The sequence below is a fragment of the Ammospiza nelsoni genome, chromosome 1, assembly GCF_027579445.1.
Source record: "Ammospiza nelsoni isolate bAmmNel1 chromosome 1, bAmmNel1.pri, whole genome shotgun sequence".
In the NCBI taxonomy this organism is placed as follows: Eukaryota; Metazoa; Chordata; class Aves; order Passeriformes; family Passerellidae; genus Ammospiza; species Ammospiza nelsoni.
Window position 1 is genome coordinate 130,772,848 of NC_080633.1, and position 22,448 is coordinate 130,795,295.

At 36.5% G+C, this 22,448-nt stretch overlaps 1 protein-coding gene across 1 annotated transcript in view; it reads right to left on the minus strand.

The window, feature by feature from the left end:
• Positions 1 to 22,448, minus strand: part of VPS13B (vacuolar protein sorting 13 homolog B) — a 429,559-nt gene that overhangs the window by 77,943 nt on the left and 329,168 nt on the right. The window contains exons 36-39 of the mRNA XM_059490125.1: positions 16,758 to 17,165; positions 4,658 to 4,857; positions 1,867 to 2,074; positions 1,332 to 1,516 (exon numbers count right to left, since the gene is read on the minus strand). Of these exons, the coding sequence (XP_059346108.1) occupies positions 1,332 to 1,516; positions 1,867 to 2,074; positions 4,658 to 4,857; positions 16,758 to 17,165 (1,001 nt within the window). The remainder of the gene's footprint in view (positions 1 to 1,331; positions 1,517 to 1,866; positions 2,075 to 4,657; positions 4,858 to 16,757; positions 17,166 to 22,448) is intronic.

Consider the following 22,448-nt stretch of genomic DNA (forward strand, 5'->3'; position numbering starts at 1 on the left):
TTTTCATGACGTCTGTTACCTATAATGGGAGTGTAATGTAATTAAACCAAAACCTTGGTGTGCTGTGCTCCAAAAATACCAGCCTGAAAGGAAGTGAAATGCTGGCTTTCATAGCAACCTAATAGGCCATCAAGACAGCCTACAATAACACAATTTTGATCTTTGATTCAAACCTCATGCCAAGTGGAGCTGATTTTTTTCCATTTAATTCTAATCTTCATGTAACTGAAAGGAGCTGACATTTGGCTGTCTTGAGGGCAAAGAAATTGGCAGGACACTTACATGATCTCACCGACAGTATGTGCATGGTAATAACATTATACCATTTATCTGAGGAAGATTATCCTACTTATTCATAACTCAAAGCATATTGGTGAATAATTCAATTTTAAAAGCAATTTTTAACATCACAGCAATAATGAAATAGAATTCAAGAGTTTTGGACAAATAGGAAGAACTGGGAAATATTTATTTCCCTTGACTCACAACACTATTCTGATTAACAACAAGATTGAAATTAAAAAAAATGACAGGTCCAATTTGTAATGCAAAAGGGAAACAGAGATTACGAGAATTAAAATTGAGCTAAAATCAAAATATGTATGCAAGGAATAAGTGAATTTAAAAAGAATTACACTAGACAGGAGAAAATGTAATGACCCAATTGCATACATTAGAAAGCAAAACTTCTAGCACATTAAGGATCAGTGTAATTTTGAGGTATGGTCTATTTTTAGGGCATGGAGACTGCAGCACTCAGCCTTCCTTAAAAGAGAAGTTCCATGCTCTCACACAGTCAAACCACACCATCCACTTCAACCCTCTGAAGGTAAAATGAGAGAAACCAGACCCTTTCCCCCTACCCTGTGGATCTTACTAGGAGCAGTGCAGCCATCTGCCATCTCAGAAATAGGAGAGAACAGCCAGATTGGAGCTTTTACTTCAATGATTCCACTAGAACTTGGAAATTTCAGACCAGGTCTTTCCTCATATGTCTCAGTTTCAAACCAAATGAAGTCTTTATGCAAAGACTGATGGATGAAACCATAAAAAGAAAGAATAAAAACTGTATACTCACAAACTAAACCTGATAAACTTGGCTATAGCTTATCATGCAACATAAAAACTGCAGAGGTAAGTGGGTAAAATGTTTATACAAGTAGTTTTGAAACTAAAGATATGCTCAAGCTGTGCAATGTACCTCATATTGGTTTTATAGAGCTCCTGACATTTGTTTTGTGCTCCTTTTTAATAAATCTGAGTTTGAAAACTTTCACTTTACAGCAGTAATATTTCCATTTGTTACTGAAAGTAGAAAACTCATTACCCACCTGAAGAACATCTCCAAGGTCAGCAGTGCTAATATCTGGGTCTTCAGTGGTATTAAAAGGAACAGGGTTAATTTTTACAAGAGTGAGCACTCTGGGTTCTGGGTATCTCCACAGCATCATTCCTGGACTATCCTCAGTTTCATTGTAAAACACAACTTCATAGGCATTGGGCAGCTTTTGTGCTTCTGTCAAATGAAAGAAAGCTATAATCTGTTATGCAATTTCTAGAAAGAAACATGCTGGTTTATGAAACCAAAGTGATTAAAAAGAAATCCCTCGGGATCAAAAGGAGAGAAAATAAAAAAGCAATTTCCCTGACTTTTAAAACATTACAGCTTAATGGAAAGAAATCAAAAAAGTCTTTTAAAGTATGTTTTTAAATTCTAGCAGATGTCTTTTCAACTGCTTTTCCAAAAAATATAAAGTTATTCATTGTAAGAGGCAAGTAATGTCTAATAGGTTACTACTATTTTTACTTTATAACTTAGAAAAAAAAAGGAAGAAAAAAAGAGAGCCAAAATTATATCCTTCTTACCTGCATCTTGTATATACTGGAAGAGTCCTGTTCTCAGATCATCTGAGGAATGCTCAGGTTTTGAGGCTTGATTCCTTTCTGCAGAAAAACACGTTGGGTGTGGATGTTCAGGTATCAACGTCTCTACACCGCCCTTTTTAGTCAGGTACTGCCACAGAAGCCCCTGGAGAAGAACTAAACAGTTCAAATGCTCTTGACCCCAGAAAACCTTTAAAAAGAAAAAAAAGGGGAGAGAAAGAGAGAGAGAGAAAAGATGAAAAAATTACATACAAATATTCAGCCATTTTTGAAGGGAAAAACACCTCCCCAAAAACAACAGGAATTTTATATGGCTTTGAGTCTGCTCTACTTACGCCTTAATTGCTTGCAAGCATTCTTAATTTTAAAATAAAGGACAGAAGCAACAAAATATCCTTACAAAACTATTTCTCAAATGTGTTCTTTTTATTATCTGAAGGAAAACATTAGTTCCTACCATTTAACAATTCACAGTGAGGTTGCCTGGAAGACCACACATCTTAAATGTTATATTCAAGAACTGTACACAATGCTAGCACTGGTCACAAGTTTCTCAGTTTAAGACATGACAAAAAACCCTTAAAGATACAAAGTTTAAACTCCTCAAAGAGGTTGCTCCAGAACTGGAATTCTGGATTACATTTTAAACTAAGTGACACAGCTAAGAATGTGGCACAGAAGACATATGAAAGATCATCTTAAACACAAAATTTAAGCATATGAACTGGGTGTTCTGTAAGTCCTCCAAGTGAGGTTTAAAAGTTCAAAGTTTTCTGAAGTTTAAAACAGAAATACAGAAAAATATCTAATAAAATTGGGCATGCCAAGTCTAGAAGATTAGAAGATTCGCACACTTTGTAGCAAAATAAAAGGCAAGAAGGCATTCCCTTCTGCCAGCTTGGACAAGCATTGCTGCTTTTTTCAAATCAAGCTCCTGTTTGACAGAATTATATTAATGGGGAACCACTACTTTAGACTTCATGTGCAGAAGCAGGCCTTGAAGCACCAGAGAAGACAAAGAAGCAACTAGCAATACAGAAATTAGACATGGAACCAGTGTGGGATGAAATCAAAATGCCCAGACTGTAACTTAAAAGTTATGGTAAGGGTGTGAGTGAAGCACACAAGTCAGGTATGCACATAAAGAGTAGTGCAAATTTTTCAATGGGGGAATATAAATTTTCAAATGTGAAAAAAAATCAGAAGATGCCTAAAGGGAATGAAGTTGCAAGAAGGCAGATTTTTTTCTTGCCCTGCATCTAGAAGTAAGCCCACAGAATAAACCGAGACCCTCTTGAATCACAGCCACAGCCAGCCCTGAGCTAAAGATTCCCAGCCTAGGCAGGTATTCTCTGAATTTAGTGCATCTCCACCATGGTTTCTGAAGAACCTCTGGTCTTGGGGTCCCACACCTACTCTAGCACCACCTCAGAGGAGCTCTGTCACCGTAAGCCAATCCCAGAGGCCTCAGTCCCCACTGACAGAGGAGGGACAAACATTTTTCTCCATCTCACACTTTTATTCATTTGTAAGCAGAAGGGAACACTAGGCCATGGAACTCCTACTACAATATTCAGCTTATGATTTTACATAAGCTCTCAAGGTTCTGATGCAATACAAAGTGACAGTGATAGGTGAGGTCATGTTTAGAGCTGGTAAAATCATTAGCCATAAATAAATTAATTTGAAACAGAACTGATAATTATTTTGTCAGCATTTTCAAATCTATTCTGCCAGACCAAACACTTAATGATCTTCTGCAGAAGCTAATTGTCCCTAATTATACTCTAATAATAAATGGCTTTCTGAGATTTATAGATTCCTTTTTGGTACTTGTCAAACCCCAACATTTTGGAAAAAAAATAAGCATTTTATTACCAACACATACAGATAGTCAGCCAAGTACCTGTGAAAAACAATTAAAAAAAGGAGCAAAGAAACAAACTGACTTTATTTATTCATTAAGATACATTTTTTTCCCAAATTCGTATTATCTGATTAACCCTATTTCCAGTGCTGTTGTTCTAAGACCTTCCAATGCCAGTTCTGGGAAAAAACTTACTGACACGATTAAATGTCAAAATTTCCTTTTTGTGTTTTATATACTTGATTTATGTATTTATTTTAAAACATTTGGTATGTATAGATACTATAATAAAAATAATTAAAACAAGACATATCTTAAAGCCCACTTGTTTATGCCCCACAGAATCTATTTTTCATTTCAAGAACTCCCAAGCTTCCTGGACTGATTTCAAGTTGTGGGCACTTCCAAAAAGGAGAGGATAGCACGGAAAACTGAGCATTAATTGTTACAAACAACAGTTTGCAATTACTCCCCTGAGAAATTTGTGTAAGTTTAAAAAGAAAGGATATGTACTTCTTAGGGCTTCCTCTAGGCTTTACAGACACGTAGATCATGGACAGACCAACACACACCCATCAGAACATGACCCTAGATATTAAGTGTTAGTAATTTGATCCAGTAGTTTTAAGGAACACACACATACAGCTAAAATACAAGGTTTAAGCAGTATTGAAAAAAAAGTAAATCCAAAACACAGTACACAATTTTTCAATCAATAGTTTACATGAAAGAATAGATACTTATTTTATAAGATAAGACAAAACCCACCCAAATCAAACATGCAAAACTCCCCAACCTAGCAACTGGCTGTAGGATGAGAAGGCTTTAATGAAATTTATTTTTGAAAACTTAATCATCCATAACCAGTCCAGTTCAACCGCACAACCATAAGCATCTTATACAGACCTGCAGCAGTCCTCCTCTCAAATCAATGTAGATTTTTGGAACAGATTGCTCTGGGCCAGGATCACCACTGTGCTTACACCACTTGGCTTCCACGTTAACAGAGCAGCAAAAAGGGCCAATCAGAGATTTCGCTCTTTCTTTGAGACTTGTTTTAAGTAAGAAATCTTTTATGTCAAGGACTAAAGATGATCCATGGATTCCTAAAAGGAGAAAGAGAAATTTAATCCCACTGGCAGTTATTCTCCAAACATTTTTGTGCTTATTTCCTGAATTCACTTTACCATGAGCCTGGGGATCTCAAGCCATTACTCACACAAATAGTCCCACTGACTTTCATGGAAATACTTTTGTGGACAATCACTCTGGTCTCCAAGGAAGAACTACACACCTGGGCAAGGAGATCTGTAACTTTTTAAAAAATTTCCTGTTTTTTTCACTTAGCTTGCTCTTCCCACACTATCAACCAGACTTTACACCATGTTGCTGTAACAGAGCAGGTATGTCTCATCCACATTCCTTACAAAGAATCATTTGCCAAAACATGACTTTTTGCCTTCTGAGTATTTTAAGGTTTATGAGAAGAGACATTTTTCATTAAACTATGATTTTTTTTTTCAAAAAAGTCTATTAAGAATAATTACAGCTGCTTCACTTGATCATATTTCAAACTGATAGGAAATAGAGATTTTGAACAGTTCTTTCTGCTTTTGTCCAGATTAATTACTATAACATAGCACCTTGCTAGACTTGGGAGTACTTAGCTGAAGAAGGGTACTGTTTGAATTCAAATAATTCAAAACAAATGCTTATCTCAAGCTACATAATGCACATTTCCTGAGAAAAAGAGTTTAAAGTTTTCATATCATAACCTTTTGAACTTTACATAGCTTCATAGAACCTAAAAATGGTAATGGCAGATTACATTTATGACAGAACTTACATACTCTCATTAAAGACAAACATTTTGAGGATAGAAACATCATCTAGAAATATCCCAGCTCTTGAGAATTTAACTTACTGCAAATCACTGCTTAATAAAATAAACCATGCCTAATATCTCTATTTCTTTGGTATATTCACATGGAAAGTACTACATCTGAGGTTGGCTTAACTTTTATGTCCTTTGGTGCTAATACTTGGACTCAACACCCTGAATGCTGGATGCCACCCTACTTTGTAATGCACACAGCTTATTTTTCTAATGAAACTAGACATTTACAAAAGGCAAAAGATTAAAAAGACACCTAAGGCTTATACACAGGTGTTTCAAGGAACAGTTTCATTTTGTAACTTTGCTGGTAGAAAAATCCCCCCAAAACACAACTCACTCTTTTGAATCCATGCAATAAAACTTCTCCTATGAATCTCTCCTAGCATCCAAGGAAGAAGTCTGTCTGCATCCTGGGGCTTACAGTTTCATAATACTGAGCACTATTTTTTCAATGGAAGGAAATACATTGCATATTTTTTTTAAAAGCAGCAAACACTAGGAAGGTGGTCCAACAATGCCCACAGTAACATTGGCATTGAATTGTGTCCAACCTGAGTAGGAACCACAAACTTAAACCATCTCTCCCTTGAGCAGCTGGAGTTTAGTAACAATGATCAAGGGCTCAAACCAACCACTGTCCCATGCCAATCAACAGGACTGTTGTCACCGACTGCAAATGGAGTTCCAGCTTTGGGGGTTTTTATTTAGGCTGGTTCCTGAAATCCTGCATCTGCTCTCATGGGTTACAGGCCTATGGGACAGATCTGTTCAAGGCTGTTTTTGACACTGAATTTCAGTGATAATCAACAAAAGTTGATTATCAACACACACTGACATCCTGCTATAGTTAGTTATTTTAAGAGGCACTATAATACTTGGAAATTCTTTTTTTTTTCTTTTAATATTCTATATGGAATTTTGATTTTAAAGAGAATAAATTCTTGGTAACTATTGCACAATTCTTCAATATAGAAAAATTTCTTCCTATAGTTTTATTAGAATATGGGCCAAGTTGCAGAAACAACAGAAGAGGAAAAGGAATACCAGAATACAAGTGGTTTTATTTATGTTTTCTTTCACTGGGATTACACTTGGAAGGATTATGCTTTGCAGTCTCTTTGTGTTGTCATCTCAGCTCCACAAAGTACAAAGAAAACACAATATCCCACAGCTTAGAAGCAGAACTGAGCATTCAGCACATAATACTGCTGCTTCAAAATCAGCAGTGCCTTTCTCAAATGCTAAGCAAACAATGAGAAATGAAGAAACAATTAAGAATAAGGAAATGTTGGTTAGTTTTCAATACATGAAATATTGCAAGACACATCCATGGATTGTGTCCTACAAATACGAGGAAAAGTTCAGGAACTCAGGAAGAGATTTTTATTTTTCTTGCTGTGACCCAGAGTGCTCTTGTATAGACAAAAATCACACCCTTGATCCTTCTAGCAGTTGTACCTACTTGTCCTTTCAGGGATGAGCTGATTCAGTATAAAAAAACCACTGTTCACTGTTAGAAAAACTGCAATGCAGAGACCATTTAGACAAACTTGCATGTAGTGATGTTTTGAGGAAGCTTAAAGAAAAGAAATGAAGAACAAGTATGCATAAACCTTAAAAAGCAGTAGTAAGTAAAGAGATCTCTGCGTCTAAGAGAAGTTCCAGTAAAGTACTATTTCTATGGAAATCCCAAAAGTACATGTTCAGTCTGTGAAGTGCTTTCCCATGACTAAAGCAATCACCTCAGAAAAGTAAAGATGCAAAATAATTTTCCCTTGTTTTTGCCATCCCACACACTATTTTCAGTCAGTCCTTCAATGCATCTCTCACAAACCCCTATTGTGGAAGCCTGCCTTCAGTTTCAATAGATTAAATCAAAGTCTCCATTTGAAGTGAACTTGAGATGGCAGCACAAAGAAGCAATATATCTTCATAAATGATTGCTATGACATGTAGAAGTTAACTTGTGCTGTTTGGATTATGGCTCATGAACACCAATGCACTTTTCAGTACGTGCAATAATTTACTTTTAGGAACAAATAGTTTCATGACTTTTAAAACACTCATCCAAGAGACTAATAAATATGAAGCACTTGCTTTGGACAGCATTTAAAAAATCCTGCCAGCCCTCCCCTGTCAGACTCCAGCCAGAAACACAATAGCACTACAAAACACATCTACACTAATGGAGCAAAAGAGAACTTAGATCAGGCTTCTGTGTGCTATTGCAAGCATTACCTTTACGATGACATAGGCTCAAAAGGAATATTCAGGTATTTTATATGGTTGGAAACAATGTAGGAGGGTTTAAAAATAGCTAGCTTGTCACATTCCAAAAATTACTTTGCTCCAAAATTAAAGGTGGAGATCATTACAACAGAACAGTGAAAAAATTTTACCTAAAGACATTTACTTTGATATTCTAACATCTTTTTTAGTCAGTACATACTTGATTTATGCTAAGATTTAGAAAGACATCTCACAGAATCTGAGTACCCTAATACAGTTTTACACATAGTTAGATCAGATTTATATATAATTATAGTAGAGTTGCATTAGCATTTGTCAATAATAGGAGGCTTCATCCTTGTGAAACTGCTGTGTGTGTATAAATTCTTTTGTGTGAATAGAAAAAGAAAGAGCTGGCCCATTTTAATAGATGCAGCAAATATATAAAAACAATCCCTGCCTTGCAATAACAATCACTTAGGTTTAAGCAATACAGGTATTAAAAAAAAAATCTCTGTTTGTTCTTCTTGGTTAACAAAGGGAAAGACAATGTTTTGACATAAACCATGGACTTTCTGTTTTCAAAAACATTTCAGTGTTGACATTTGAATCAACTCCAAATGAAATGAGTAGAAATATAGAAGGAGCTTTTTTCCTTCTATTATTCCCTGCGCATTTGCTCTTCCTTGGCTGCAAATGCTGTTTGGTTCATTGCACTGTCACCTAATGCAACACAGAGCATGATTTTAATTGGCAAACTTCAACAGGGGACAAGAGAATTAAGAAAATGAAAACACATGTATTTTAACAAAGGTAGCAAAGGGCACTGAACTGGCACTTGGCTCTCTTTTGAAAAGCCAGTAGCTTTGCTACAAACAATAGCACTATGAAGAAAATTGCTTTTCTGAGTTTGGGGCAGCTCAGCAGCAAGAGCGTGTCCCAGAGCACAGAGCCAGCCACGCTGGTTCAGAGGCATGCGAGTGATGTGGTCTCACTGCCAGCAGCAGCCTGTGGAGTATATTCCCACCCAAGGGATCCTGGTGCCCTCTGAAGGAAGAACTCCAGGCTCCCCCATGGGTCCTCCCTGCCCGAGTGGCAGAGATACAATCTTGCCGCTAAAGATCAATTAGCAAGTGGTTTTCCTTACTACCTGCTACTAAAGTGACAGTCTGTGGTATTTGGTTCTGAACATTCACTCTTCATATTTGCAACTTCAGTAGCTACTTTCAGATTGTCATTGACATTAAGACAGATATTAAAATGTAAATATGCTGTTATATCTAATATATCGGTACAACTATCTACACAATTCTTTCCTCTTAAGAAAACTGTAGATACATCACATACTGAGTAGTTATACTACAGTTACAACGCTCTGTTGACAAATATGCTTGACAAACCATCTTCTGAGAAGAAAGGGTAACAAAGCTGTGAAAATAATTACAGGGGAAATACTGCAGTTAATTTCAAAGGCAGCCAATTTACTCAAGTCTGGAAACAGCAGTAGCAAACAAATGGTGAAGCATAGTAGAGAACAATTTTAAGAACTACCTTCCAGGAGAGATTTAGTTAACAATCCACTGACCGCACTGGATTTCTCATTAGTATCGAGCTGAATCTTATGATGGTTCATTCTCCCCATGAGAACAATACTTACATGTTACCAATTAGCTATTCTTTAGTGAAAGAGTTTTTCAGCATTACATTGGGACACATATGGGCTCTGTAAAAACATGAGATGTGTAACACACGGTAAACAGAAAGTAATGATCTTAACCAGGCCAAACCCTTGAATTCATCACTAATAAATGTCCCCATGCATTCAGCGGTACTGGCTGCTGGGAGCCTGTTTTCTTCAAGTACTTCAAACACTAAAATCCAGGAACATTTATTATTTTAATCCATTACAGGCAGTGGTTGATTTAACTTTATTGGTTGTGGTGGTGGTAGTAGTTATAGTAGGGGTAAAGCTATGTTCTTTTACACATCATTTCAAAAGGGCTTAATTATATTTTATAGCTCAGGCCAGGAATCCTGCTTGTTTTGTGTCTAACAAGGTTCAAATGGAGTTCAGGTCAGTGATGAATCAGAAGAGAAGTCAAAGATGGTTATCTATTTGAAATGAGCTCATCTCCCTTAAAGAATAACTGGGCAGGTACATCATGTTCATTACACTACTGCATACTAAATAACTGAAAAATCTCAATTCACTTGGTGATTTGGTAATTTTGGATTTTGTGATGCCTAATCACAGAGGGCATATTAAAGTTTAGATCCAAAGGGATTTTAATTATTGGTCAAGGCTGTCTTGGGAGTACAATAATTTAGAATATACTTGTAAAGCTCCATATTGCCTTATGTTATTCCAATTAGGTGAAGAAAATTGCATATTATAAACCAACAAAAATAGTGTTCATATTGCATCTGTGAGTCCAGCTTTCAAAAGTGATTACTATATTGATATGAGTAATACTTGGTTCTTTTATCACAAACATTTTTAGATACCACCAGGTTTTAGAAAAGCAGCTAAACATTCTTACTCCAGCTCTACAGATGGACATGGGGATGTTCTTCAATTAAGAAAAAGATCTATGCATTTTCACATCTTAATTTTAGGTGTCTGGTTGAAAACTTTGGATTATTATCAGGAGATAACTGGTATTTTAAAATGTCTAGAAAGTTGTAGATATTTAGCACAACTGAAAAATCAGACACTGAAAAATCAAAATGGTTGCCCAGCAAATAAAACATTACAAAATAGCGGATGCCACTCAAAATGTATCCAAATATAATCACCACAAAGTTGATTTAGAGTTACTTTGATGTCCTGCTCCTCTGGCTCTACACTGGATTCAGTGAATTTTAACTGCTTTAGTAAACTAAATCATCCATGAACTAGAGGGTAGCTTTTCTTTATAAATAAACTATCCTGAAGATAGTGCCTGGCAGCAGCTGAGCTCTATTTGGGCCTCTCTAACCCAGTCAATTATGCTTGTGGAAGTTCAAGGCTTGACAGATACATCCAGGCCACACAAACCAAACAGGTTGCCTTGCACTCTTGGAACGTGGCTCCTGAGGATCAAGGACAGTCCAGGTCCAGGCTTATTCCAGTCTTCTCCCTTCAATCCTTCCTTGTCTGTATGCTTCTCTGTATTCTCATTTGTGCCAGTATGGTCATTAGGTGTACCTCTCCAGTGAGCCAGATGAAGGAGACAATCTTGTTGCAAACTCTTCTTTAATACTAGGTTAGTTTTCAGACAAAAGAGTGCCCTGACACAACCCATTGATCAGCTACCTAAGTAACTGAGCTAGCAAAAGGCAGCGTGTAGAAATGTGTGGCTAAAATAACCTGATTTTCCTGTGAAATTGCACCTTTTGTCTGGGCAGCAAGCTAGTGATTCCATTCCATAAAAATATTCTTGGCATGGAAAAAGAAGAAACATGTCAGTATACCATCAATTTAAACTGCTTAATAAATGGTCCCTATGATTGGAAATAATGTCTTACCTCTGTGTCTTATACCTCACACTGAAAAATGAAGCCTGAACCGGAAGAAAAACACAGAAAGCATAAAATGTATAAAGAAAACATCCAGCTTTCACTGTTATATCTATTGTGTCGTGAATTTAAACAGTCTATTTAATTGACTTCCATGTAAATACTGCATCACCTACTATCACCACATACACACTGGGATCCCACTATCAAAAGAAATTCCAGTCGCAAAAAATATATAATTAATTTCACAATAAAAACTGAAGAGATTAAAAACCCAACCATATTTGTTCTGAATCAAATTTAATCTGAAATACTTTTAAAGCTGAGTTATTCAGATAGCAAATGCAGGTCTACAAAATTAGTGCACGCTGTCTTGAACAAAAGAAAGTTGAACAACCAACCTTCAAGGAACTTTTAATTCTTTTTTTTACTCTCTGAAGTTAACGTGCTAGTTCATCAGTAGCAATTCTGAACCCTATTACAAAGCATCAGTAGGGAATCTGACCAGGATTAATACTGGTACTCAATCCTGGGATTAGATGGTGTCTTGTTTCATGGATTTCAGGCCATCTGTTCTTCCCTCCTACATTATACTCCTGCAGAACTATAAATGCACCTCCACCTCAGGGACTATAGAAAGGAATTAGAATTCTTCTGCTTTTCATTATCACAAGATTCAGTAACTCATTTCATTGTCAGGATAATCCCCTTTTACTCTTTCTTTTGCGCTTGCAGGATATGCCAAAATGACAAATAAAATCCCAGATGTTAGAGACCTGATGAGGTCTCCACCTTTCCTTGAGTGTTGGGTTTAAGCTACTTGGGACACAGTGTCAAATCTGACAGGACTCTGATGCCCACACCCAATATTCATTAAGGTTTGTTAGTGATTTGTATAGCTGTCTACAAGCTGCACTTCCACCTCAGTCCTCAGTGGCCATTTAAATATTTAGTTTGTCCTCTGGCTTTTACTGACAGAGAATTAATTTCCTATTGTTCAAGTGTTGGAAAGAGTTTATATTTCTTTCTAAAAGTAACAAACGCCTTCTGGGTGTTGTAAATGGCTTGTTACTGCTGCATATTATTTTAGGTAGTCATATCTAATTTAAAGTTTTATTTCCCCATGGGCTAACTTGCATATCTGCAGCATCCAAAGGCTATGACAACGCCTTAGCAAAGTTTTCTCGAGGGAGTTAGTTAACTCCAAATTGAAGTTTGGTCTTCATGCTATACCAATTCATATCTGCATTTAATTTCTAAAAGTACTGTAAAGTATCTCAAGTATGTAATTATTTTCAGGTTTAGTAAAAATACTTGCAATTATCATAGGCTCAACTAGTGTTTATTTTTTCCCCCTTATTTATATGCTAAAGTAATCATTTCTACATATGGGACAAAGGGCTGGGGAATTCTGTGTATGATCTTTGGAATATTTTATGTCCGTAACTCTCTCAGTTCAGACACTGAACAGCACGACTTCCCTGCTGTGTCCAGCCAGAGTAAAATAAGGCTCCACTGAGAGGCTACAGGCTTCTTGTTGTCTTTCACTTTGGGGAAAGAGCGGTCCTCAACTTCTCTTAATTTATCTGCTCTTTTGGCAGGTAGGTAGTGCTAATTTCAACTACAAAGCTGAACTAACTGAAAGCCATATGTTTAGAATAGCATTCTATTTTCCAGTATTTCTTGTTAAGACTTACTTCAATTCTAATGTGACAGTTAAGGAGTGAGTCACACACCTCAAGCACGGCACCAAGAGATCTCAGATCTGACTGGGTACATGGGACTGGAGCTCTAAGCATTTGTGGAAGATACCATGTACTTCAGAGGACAAAAATCACTGTATCAGGTCTAACAGCAGTTCTTGGAGTTAGGGTTTTCTTCAACAGTACAAATACACTGCCAAACTATGTGTTTAGTTTACAAAAAAATGGGTACAAGTTTTAACTTGTAACTCCAAGCCACAAAATATAAAATGACTAGAGATAATTGTTTTATTGAACATCAGTATGACAAAGTCCTACCCTTAAGGGCATCAGGAAAACTATAATGGTAACCTCTTTTAAAGTAAAATTATTTTTTTTAAGGGATTTTGTTCTGTTTTATTATTTTTTCTTTTTGTCCCAATATACTGCAATACAGCCTACAACAGTATTATTTTACTAAAACCAAAATAGTGAGTATTTACACATGAGTACAGAGAGGAACATAAGTATTCTAACAGAAATAGTAACCATGTTGTTATAAGTAACTGTTGTACTAAAACCTGAAAAATGCCCAAAAGATGAAGTCCCTTGACACACTAAGGGTTTGGGGTTGTACAACAGCGCAGCAGTATATATAGAAATAGAGGTGTTTTAGTTTTATCCAATTGCAATGTGTGTGTTCAACACTTATAATTAATTGTGTTAGAAGTGAAATCATTCAACTAATTAGTCCCAATTCTTTTCAGAAGCTAAAACTTATTAGTTTCGTAAGAATTTAGGAAGAAAAATGAAACTAGAATGCCTTTAGCTTCCATGATTAAACCAGTAAAGTCTAGAGGGAAAACTGATATTAAAAGAAAAATAAGCTGGATAGCAAGCTTTCTTCTTAATTTCAGCTGAAAAGAAATGAAAGCAATACACAAGGCCATGCACTTTTATTTTCCCCCTATAAGGGAGGGAAAATGCCAACAATATATATTCTTGTGAGATTTTTTTTTGCTCAATAATTCCTAGCAAATAGGATTCCTTACAAAACAACTTCACCTCCTGCATTGAAACTCATCTGGAAAGGGGGTCATTTACACTGTTTATAAAACACTGCCACATAAAACGTGTAAAAATCCATATTTCACTAAAAATAGCTTGCGTAAGTAAGGGATTAGAGTAGTTTCTACTGCTATAATTGTTCCTTTGTAGTTTTTTCCATGATGTTTTTGAATAGTGTTTTTAACTATGTTTATTAAAGTCAGCACATCAAAAAGGATCAAAGAGTAAGCTAGTGAGAACCAAAGAAACCCCAAGCGTATTGTGTTGTCTCACTGGGGAGTTATGCAGATTCATGTAAACAAGTGCAAATTGTTGAGGTTTTAATGAAAATTTTCTACAATTATTGTATCTGAAGTCATTCTATATAATAACATCTGTACAGCAGATGGCCACACTGTACAAAAGGCAAGCAATGCTCCTTTTTCTTCCTCTGTTTTAACAGTACATCTGAGATGACTACTTTTGTCATTGTGCTTAGCTTGGTTCAGCAAATAATTCCTAAAATGCAGCTGCTGCAGATGGTCACAATAGTTATTCAACTGTAAAATCAAAGACATGGGGAAGCATTCACGTATTAGTTTCATTCTGTTAACAAAACCTGACATTAACCCTGGTCAGCTCAAAAGGTGTATCTATAAAACCTTTTATAAAAAGAACAGTAGTGAAGAACTGAGATATTTAAATGCTCCTTCCTTTCAAGACACAGCTAAAAACTTTTAAAAATTGTCTTAGCTTGCATAATTTCTTTGTAATAATAAAACAAATCTAGTTAGTAACTGTGGTATTCTTCTAAAGGATTTTTAACATTAGATTATAATACCATTTCCCTCACACTGAGTATTTTATCTTCTCTCCTGAAGTTGTAATTTCAACCTTGGTTTCTATCAGCACTTTAAATTCATATTCACACTGTAAAAAAAAAATCCAAGCAATTTCTTACAAGATTTTTTGACAATTTCCATCAGTTTTGTGGAAGTGTGTCTTTTGTTCTAATTAGAACTTAATTTATTGCACCATCACAACAGTATGCAAAACCTCATGCAGATGTACTTTTCTTTCTACAAAGCCGAGATAAAGCATTTTTAACTGGAAAAAAAATGTGAAAAGCGTTTGTTGATGTCTACTAATTTTATGGCTATGAAAGTTCTTTATATAGAATAACTAATGTCCATTTTCATTAGATTTGACATCAGTATTGCTCCACTTTACAACACCTGCCAGACTATGACCATACTGAAGATTCATGTATGGCTTATACCGCGTAAAATAAAGATTGATTTCCTCAGATTGCCAGAGGAATTAAGAAACAGAACTTCATAGCTGAAAATGTTTCTTAGACTTAACACGCAGGGCAAGGTACGTCCTCCTTCTGGGAGGATACAAACCTCCAGGGTATGTGAAATACAGTGTGAGTTTGCCAAATTGCTTTACAGAACAGCGAGGGAGCAGCCCGGCTTTGATGTATCGAAGCATGATGTGGACACCATAATGTACCACGGGACAGATAATGTACAAATGATAGAGGGGAACCCATGGAAGGGAAGAGGATTATGATACAGAAACAAAACTAAAACTATTTAAAGCACATTATAAAGGCTTTTCTCAGTTGCAGTGCCTTCTATGCTGGAGTTGTGATCCGAGTGGAAAAGCGTGGGAACACAGGCACTGTTCCTGCCTGCACAGCTCTTTATTAATGGATAAATCAAAAGTTTCTGGCCCCAGCACTTTCATGGGTTTTCATGTCCTATGAACCTTAAATTTTTCATTTTTAACTTTTAAAACAATAAAGAAGAACTGGAACTTGCTGGCCTGAGGAAAAATATTTCTGATGAAAAAGAAATAAATCACCACCTCAGCTGGCCAACAACTTGTTCCTCTCAGCTAGAGACCATTCTGCCTCTCAAACTACTCTTCCAACTACCTACATCTGGCTCATCTCCCCACCATGGAAATATACCATCTTATTAATTTTATTGAAATGCTAATAAAACAATTTACAATGACACTCAAAATATCTCTATTTTAAATGAGTCTCTGGTATCTGGTTAATTGTACCCGAGGCATAAAGTTTCTTTGCAGTGCTTCAGTAATGAGGCCAGAGTGCTTATTTTCCCTGTGTGACTCTCAGGTGTGCAGAGGAAACATGTAAAAATTGAAAACTTCATAAATCTGGAGAAGAATAACAGCATGACCCAATATTTACATAGTAGCACCTGTCAGGGCTCTGAACAATTATTTTTACCTTTTTTTTTTTGAGACAGAAACAAAGGTCCTAACAAGAAAATCTAGTTAAAGAGTGAAAACTGTCAAAATTTCGACCTTTGAATTATGTGCTAAATTATTGGAATACCAGAGGGGTGGTTCTCATAACCACTATTTCAGCCAGAATTCCATCAATAAATTAGTAATTACAAGCTAGGGGATATTAACTACAGAATTAATCATTCTTGGGTGCTCCCTCACAGAAAGGAAAACTTGGGTAATAGAGTCTATCAGGGATTTGCTATTTTGTGTTGTGGATTTATGATGTTGGCTGGAACAGTTCCCTGCAATGTCCCACACTTTGAAACGGTCGCTAGATCACCACTTACACAAACCAGTAGCTCTTCCAACTTTAAAAAAAACCTCTTACCTGAAGTTTTATGTCCACTTTTAATGTTCAGGCTTCCACTGAGGTTTGAGAAAGAGACTAACAAACAAGGTTTGCTGGGGTGTGGGATGGTTTCCATCAAAACAACCATTTGAACAGTGTGAATGGAAACTTTCTGGAAGCAGGAAAGGGCTTGCCACAAGTTTTCTTGCATTGAAGCCTTTTGCACAGTGCTGGTATGGGCTGCAGGTAGAAAGTCCTTTGTACTGGGGTGTCTGGATATCAAAGTGATGTCCTCATCTGGAATAATGCCAGCTGATGAAGCAGCCTCCTTCCTGGGCACATCTTCATTTGTGGTTATTATTTTCTTCAAGAACTCGTTTATTTGGTCAAGTCTGGCAAAACTGAGATTTGCTTTCAAAGGTTTTGATATGTCCACATTTATGTCAGCTGTAGGGGAGAATTGGAGAAAGAAATGTGATAAGCTATAGTGCAATTATTCAAGCTGTGTGCAAATATAAGCATTGAGCGGAAATAGCTTTTCCATCATATTTCCACCATGTTCCATTACAAGGACTGAATCAATGTTAAAACATAACAAAACAGTATTTTTAGCAATAAATCTGAATTAAAATATAATGAAAAATACTATAAGCAAACATCACTATGTACAGTTTTAAAGGAAGAAACATGGTACAAAGCAGATTTTATCTCATTTCTTCCCAGGGATCACCACAGAAATACACACACTTTATTTGAGTGTGTAGGAGGGGAGATACATTAGTTCTTTTGTGTAAGAATAAAAATATACTTCACATTCTCTCGAGTTTTATATCCAGAAGAGCTATTTGACTAAACTCCAAAGCCAACAGCGAACATTTTCAACACATTTAAATGAGTGAATAACATGTGTATTGTGTTGTTTCCTACACAGTTCCTATGCAGCAGTCTTCAATGCATTTTCAAGATGAAATGTGAAATAAAAAGCAAATACAAAAACTGAGGTATGTTTAGATTTCTTCATTTTCCAGGGAGAATGGAATAATGTATTTCTTTAATTTTTTTTAAAGTCATTATTTTTTTAAAAATGTTTTTCATCTCCTCACTAAAAAGGATTTTGGTGTTTCTCAGACTATTAAAAGACTCACAGAATTTTTAGGAACCACAATTAATATGAACAACATTGTTAATAGTCACATCTTGGTAGCTGAGATGTAGAAATTGGCAAAATTATTTCACAGACTGGAAGCAGGATTTTATGAAGGCTGAAACTTATTTCTGTGCTGCAGCATCAGTACATAACAATTCCTTACAGAAATCCAGCTTTTAACTTAGTTTTTAGGATTTTTCATTTCAAATTCAGCTTTTGGCCAGTAATGAGACAGCTATTCTAGGTAGGGGGAAAAGGGCTTTTCCCTTTGCTGTTTGACTGCCACTGCCCCAACCCCATGAACCAAAAGTGATTCAAATTCTGTGCATATATCTAAACTAGATGAAATGTTCAAACAGCACTACTTAGTTTTGAGTTTCATTATAAATATATACAGGAAACACTGTCTGTTGAAGGTTTTACACAGATTAATGAATATTTCATAGACACTAGTTTCAAGTTGTCCAAGACCACATCTTACTTCTAACATTGATGCAAACTAATGAGCTCGATTTTCCCATTCTTTAGGTAAATTTTTACACCAACGCTAAAGGGCTGTAGGGGCAGAGTTTCAGAGCTGCTTTTAAGAACAGATTTATAATGATTTCAGAGGTTCACAGGCATGTGGCAAAGTACTTTTCTGATCCCCTCCCCCCAAAAATATCTGGCACATTTTCTACAAAGAGGAATTTATTAATGGCTGTATAAGATCTGTCATAGCTGAACTAAAAAAAACCCAAAATGATATTAGAAAAATGTCTGCACTATTCCACAAGCTGCAGCTAATTGAAATTTAAGACTGGAAAGCTATTTTTAACTTAGAACTTTAATTACTGGTTTTCTGAAAATGCTTTCTCTTGCACTGAAAGCCTTCCATACTAAACTAGGAACTGGCAAAACACTAGCTAATATGTGGGCCTAGCAGGAAGGCAAGTACCAAAGTTAGAAAGCTGGACATTAGACGAAAACAGGATTGGAGGGGCTTGTTAAACACTGAAATTGGCTGCCCAGGAAGGTGAGGGAGTCACCATCCCTGGAAGTGTTCAAGAAGCAGCTGGACATGGCACTTAGTCAGGGTCTAGTTGACACGGTGTTGATCAAAGGTTGGACTCAGTGATCTCAGAGGTCTTCTTCAACCTCAATTATTCTGTGAAGATTTTCAGGCATCCAAAACCACACAAGATCAACTTAGAAGATTTTCCAAAATCCTTACGTATTGACATTTTAATTAAAATCATGGGAAGAAAAATGTCATAATACTTTGGAAAAACTCCCCATCCTCTTGGTACTTGGAATATCCCAAGATTTGTCTGCCTTCTATGCAGACTTCACTGGACTTCTCCTTCCTTTGAATAGAGAAAGGAGTTAGGAAGAAATTAGAGACCCATGTGACATTATGACATTATTTACAATAGTCAAATTGACTGTTTTTAAAATGAAATGTTAAAAAAACAACTAAACAACTGCCTTATAAATTTAAATTTCTCCCTTACTACTGTAGTAATAAAGGAGTAAAATAAACAGATGCTATTTATTGCTTTTGCTAAATAATTGAGTTTCTAAGTTAGTAAAGGAGGACCCTTATTCCTTGGTATGGCAACTTTCACATCTAATTGCTTTATCTAATACACATCTAACTGCCAGCACTTTCCTATGGTAATACAGCCCAGAAGGGGGGGGGGAAAACCCAAGAAACCTCCCTGACACCCAAATGCTTCTTAGAGCTAAGTTGACTCAACAGATGCCAAGGGCTTAGCCCAAAGCTTAACACACCCAAAAACTGAGTGTGAAGGATGGCACAGGAGATGACCACAAAGGCAGAAGCTCCTTTTGGGGCTTCCTTTGGCCAGGGCAGAGAAGACACAGGGTGCTGGTGCAGCTCAGTGCTGGAACATGCTGGGCACTTGGGCCTGTGCTTTTATCACTGCTCTTGGCCACTCATTCAAGAAGGCAATAAAAAAAGGGCCACCAGGACACCAGAGAAATGCAAATGACTTCCCTCGTTTCTGTTTGGAAACTGTGCATGTCACACAGAAAAATACTGTCATGACTGATAAATTGACAAAGTTTTGTATGAAATTATTATTGTCCAGTAAATCAGCCCTGACAGAATGCGGTGGCAGCCAGAAGCATAATTGCAGAAAATGTGACTTTGGAACCTTCACAAAATATTTTAACTATCTCATAATGATACAGGTTATTTTTACAACTGGTTAAAGATTATGTAAAGAGATTCTTTGGTATTTTAAGTAAAATATTCTAAAAGAAAAGAGGAAACACAATTGAGCAATCTTTAGTCTTTGACCTCTTATATACATTATCCTTAGCAATGTAAAAGAAACTTTTAACATTCCTTCTAAGGAAAATATATTTAAGTGATGGACAGAACAATGAAAACTGATGAAACATGAAGAGCTATTTATAGGAGTTGATTAAGATAGATATTCAGCTGCTTCACCAGACAGTCAAAATGCACTAAAAAGAGCTTTAAAATCTATGAATCACACAGATTCAACTGGAATAAATTTTGGGAGGTGCAAAATCCAAGTGTAACTGTGTTTTTAGATTATTTTAAACACCTTGGGAAGAACAGCACATAACACTATGCAGATTCTATACTCGTAGGAAAACAGAGGCTTCCTGTAACTAATTCCTTGAATTGCCCAAAATTACATCAGAATCAACACAGAGCAAAAGGTAGTTCAAAGTCATCTTTAATGCCTCAATTACATCAGCTTCTCCTTTGCCTATTAGTGACTGGCTATCAAAATTATAACCCAATGCATTTTTTAGATTTAAGATGTATTAGCAATAACTTATTTTGCCAGGTGTTATCTATTTCCAGCAAGAAAAAAAGAGAGAAAAATTTACTGTGCTTGCAAGTCGAGTGCATCAAGTGAGTTATTTCTGTTATGCTTAAAGCAAAGGGTATCAAAGCAATTTTTGATTACAGTACAGCATTTCAGTGTAGAATTTGAATTGCTCTTTCTCTTCCTCAATTTCTTCACTACTTCTCTTTAGATTACCCAGTAAATCCATGTATTTCAATTATTAGTTTCTAATTAGCCTTCACAACTTTCTGAACAGCAGCTAGGAAACAGAATGATGAAATAACTAGTGAGTTAAAAGGAGATTAGATAAATATAAATAAATTACACTTATTATATGCTCCCACCACACCAGGAGATGACTTAACAGTGGAGGAAAAAGAAACACTTTGGAATAATGAAATCAGAGAGGGAATTCAGGTCCCAGAGGCGATTCTACAGAGTTTTATGTTAATGTACACCTTGTGGGAGACCAAAAATCAACTGGAATAGTTTCCTGAAAACCATTTCCAGCTATTTTCTCATTTTAAAAGTTCCAACTTCACTTGACCCATTAGTCATCATATTACTTACATTTATTATGTATTTTGAAATCTATTACAAAAAACCCAATGGATTCAATATGGCCTGTTTGAACTAAATCATAACAATGATAAAAAGAAACCTATGAGCAGCATTCTGAAATTTCTGTCTGAAGCAATTTCTTTCTTTGTCATTTTATTACTTAGACCTTCAGATAAAAAAAAAATCAGGGTTATAAGTATTTTATTCTTGTTCTCCATAACATTCAAATTTGTATTGGGAAGATATAATTTTCATCTGTGAACTTGGAATAATGATGTTATCAAAAGGGCTTTTTATTTGGAGGGCTAAGGATGAACAAGCAACACAAAATAACAAAAGCTCCTAGCATTGTTGGTCCAGGTAAATTCCAGCTTACTGAAGCTGGGAACTTCAGTGGACTTATTCTAATATATGCCATAAGTTAATGTACAATATGTTACTACTTCTATGACTTAAAAACTACCACAGTATTTTCTTAATCTTAGATACCAGAGAGTAAATGCTATGAAAATCAGTCATAATCTGAATAAGGACATGCTGGATCAATGGGCCAAGTCTATGAGGTCCAAAGGTGAAATGCGGGTCCTGCACTTGTGTCACAACAATCCCATACAGTGCTACAGCCTGGGGGAAAGGTGTCTGGAAAGCTGCTTCTTGGAAAAGGACTCATGGGTGCTGGTTGACAGGAGCTGAACATGAGCCAGCATGCCCAGGTGGCCAAGGAGGCCAAAGGCATCCTGGTTGTATCACCAGTAGTGTGGCCAGCAGGACCAGGGCAGCAGCTGTCCCCAGTGCTGGGCACTGGTGAGGCCCCATGTCAAGTGCTGTGTCCAGTTCTGGGCCCCTCACTAGACAAAGGACATTGAGGGGCTGGAGAGTGTCCAGAGAAGGGCAATGAAGCTGCTGAAGGGTCTGGAGAGTAAATCTTATGAAAAGCAGCTGAGGGAGCTGGGGTTGTTTAACCTGGAGAAAAGGAGGCTCAAGGGGGACCTTATTGGTCTCTACAACTTCCAGAAAGGAGACTGGAGCCAGGTGGGGATTGGCCTCTTCTACCAGGCAACCAGCGACAGGACAAGAGGAAATGGCCTCAAACTGTGCCAGTGGAAGTCCAGTTCAGGAAGAATTTTTTCACTGAAAGGATGGTCAGGCATTGGAACAGGCTGCCCAGAGAGGTGGTAGAGTCACCATCCC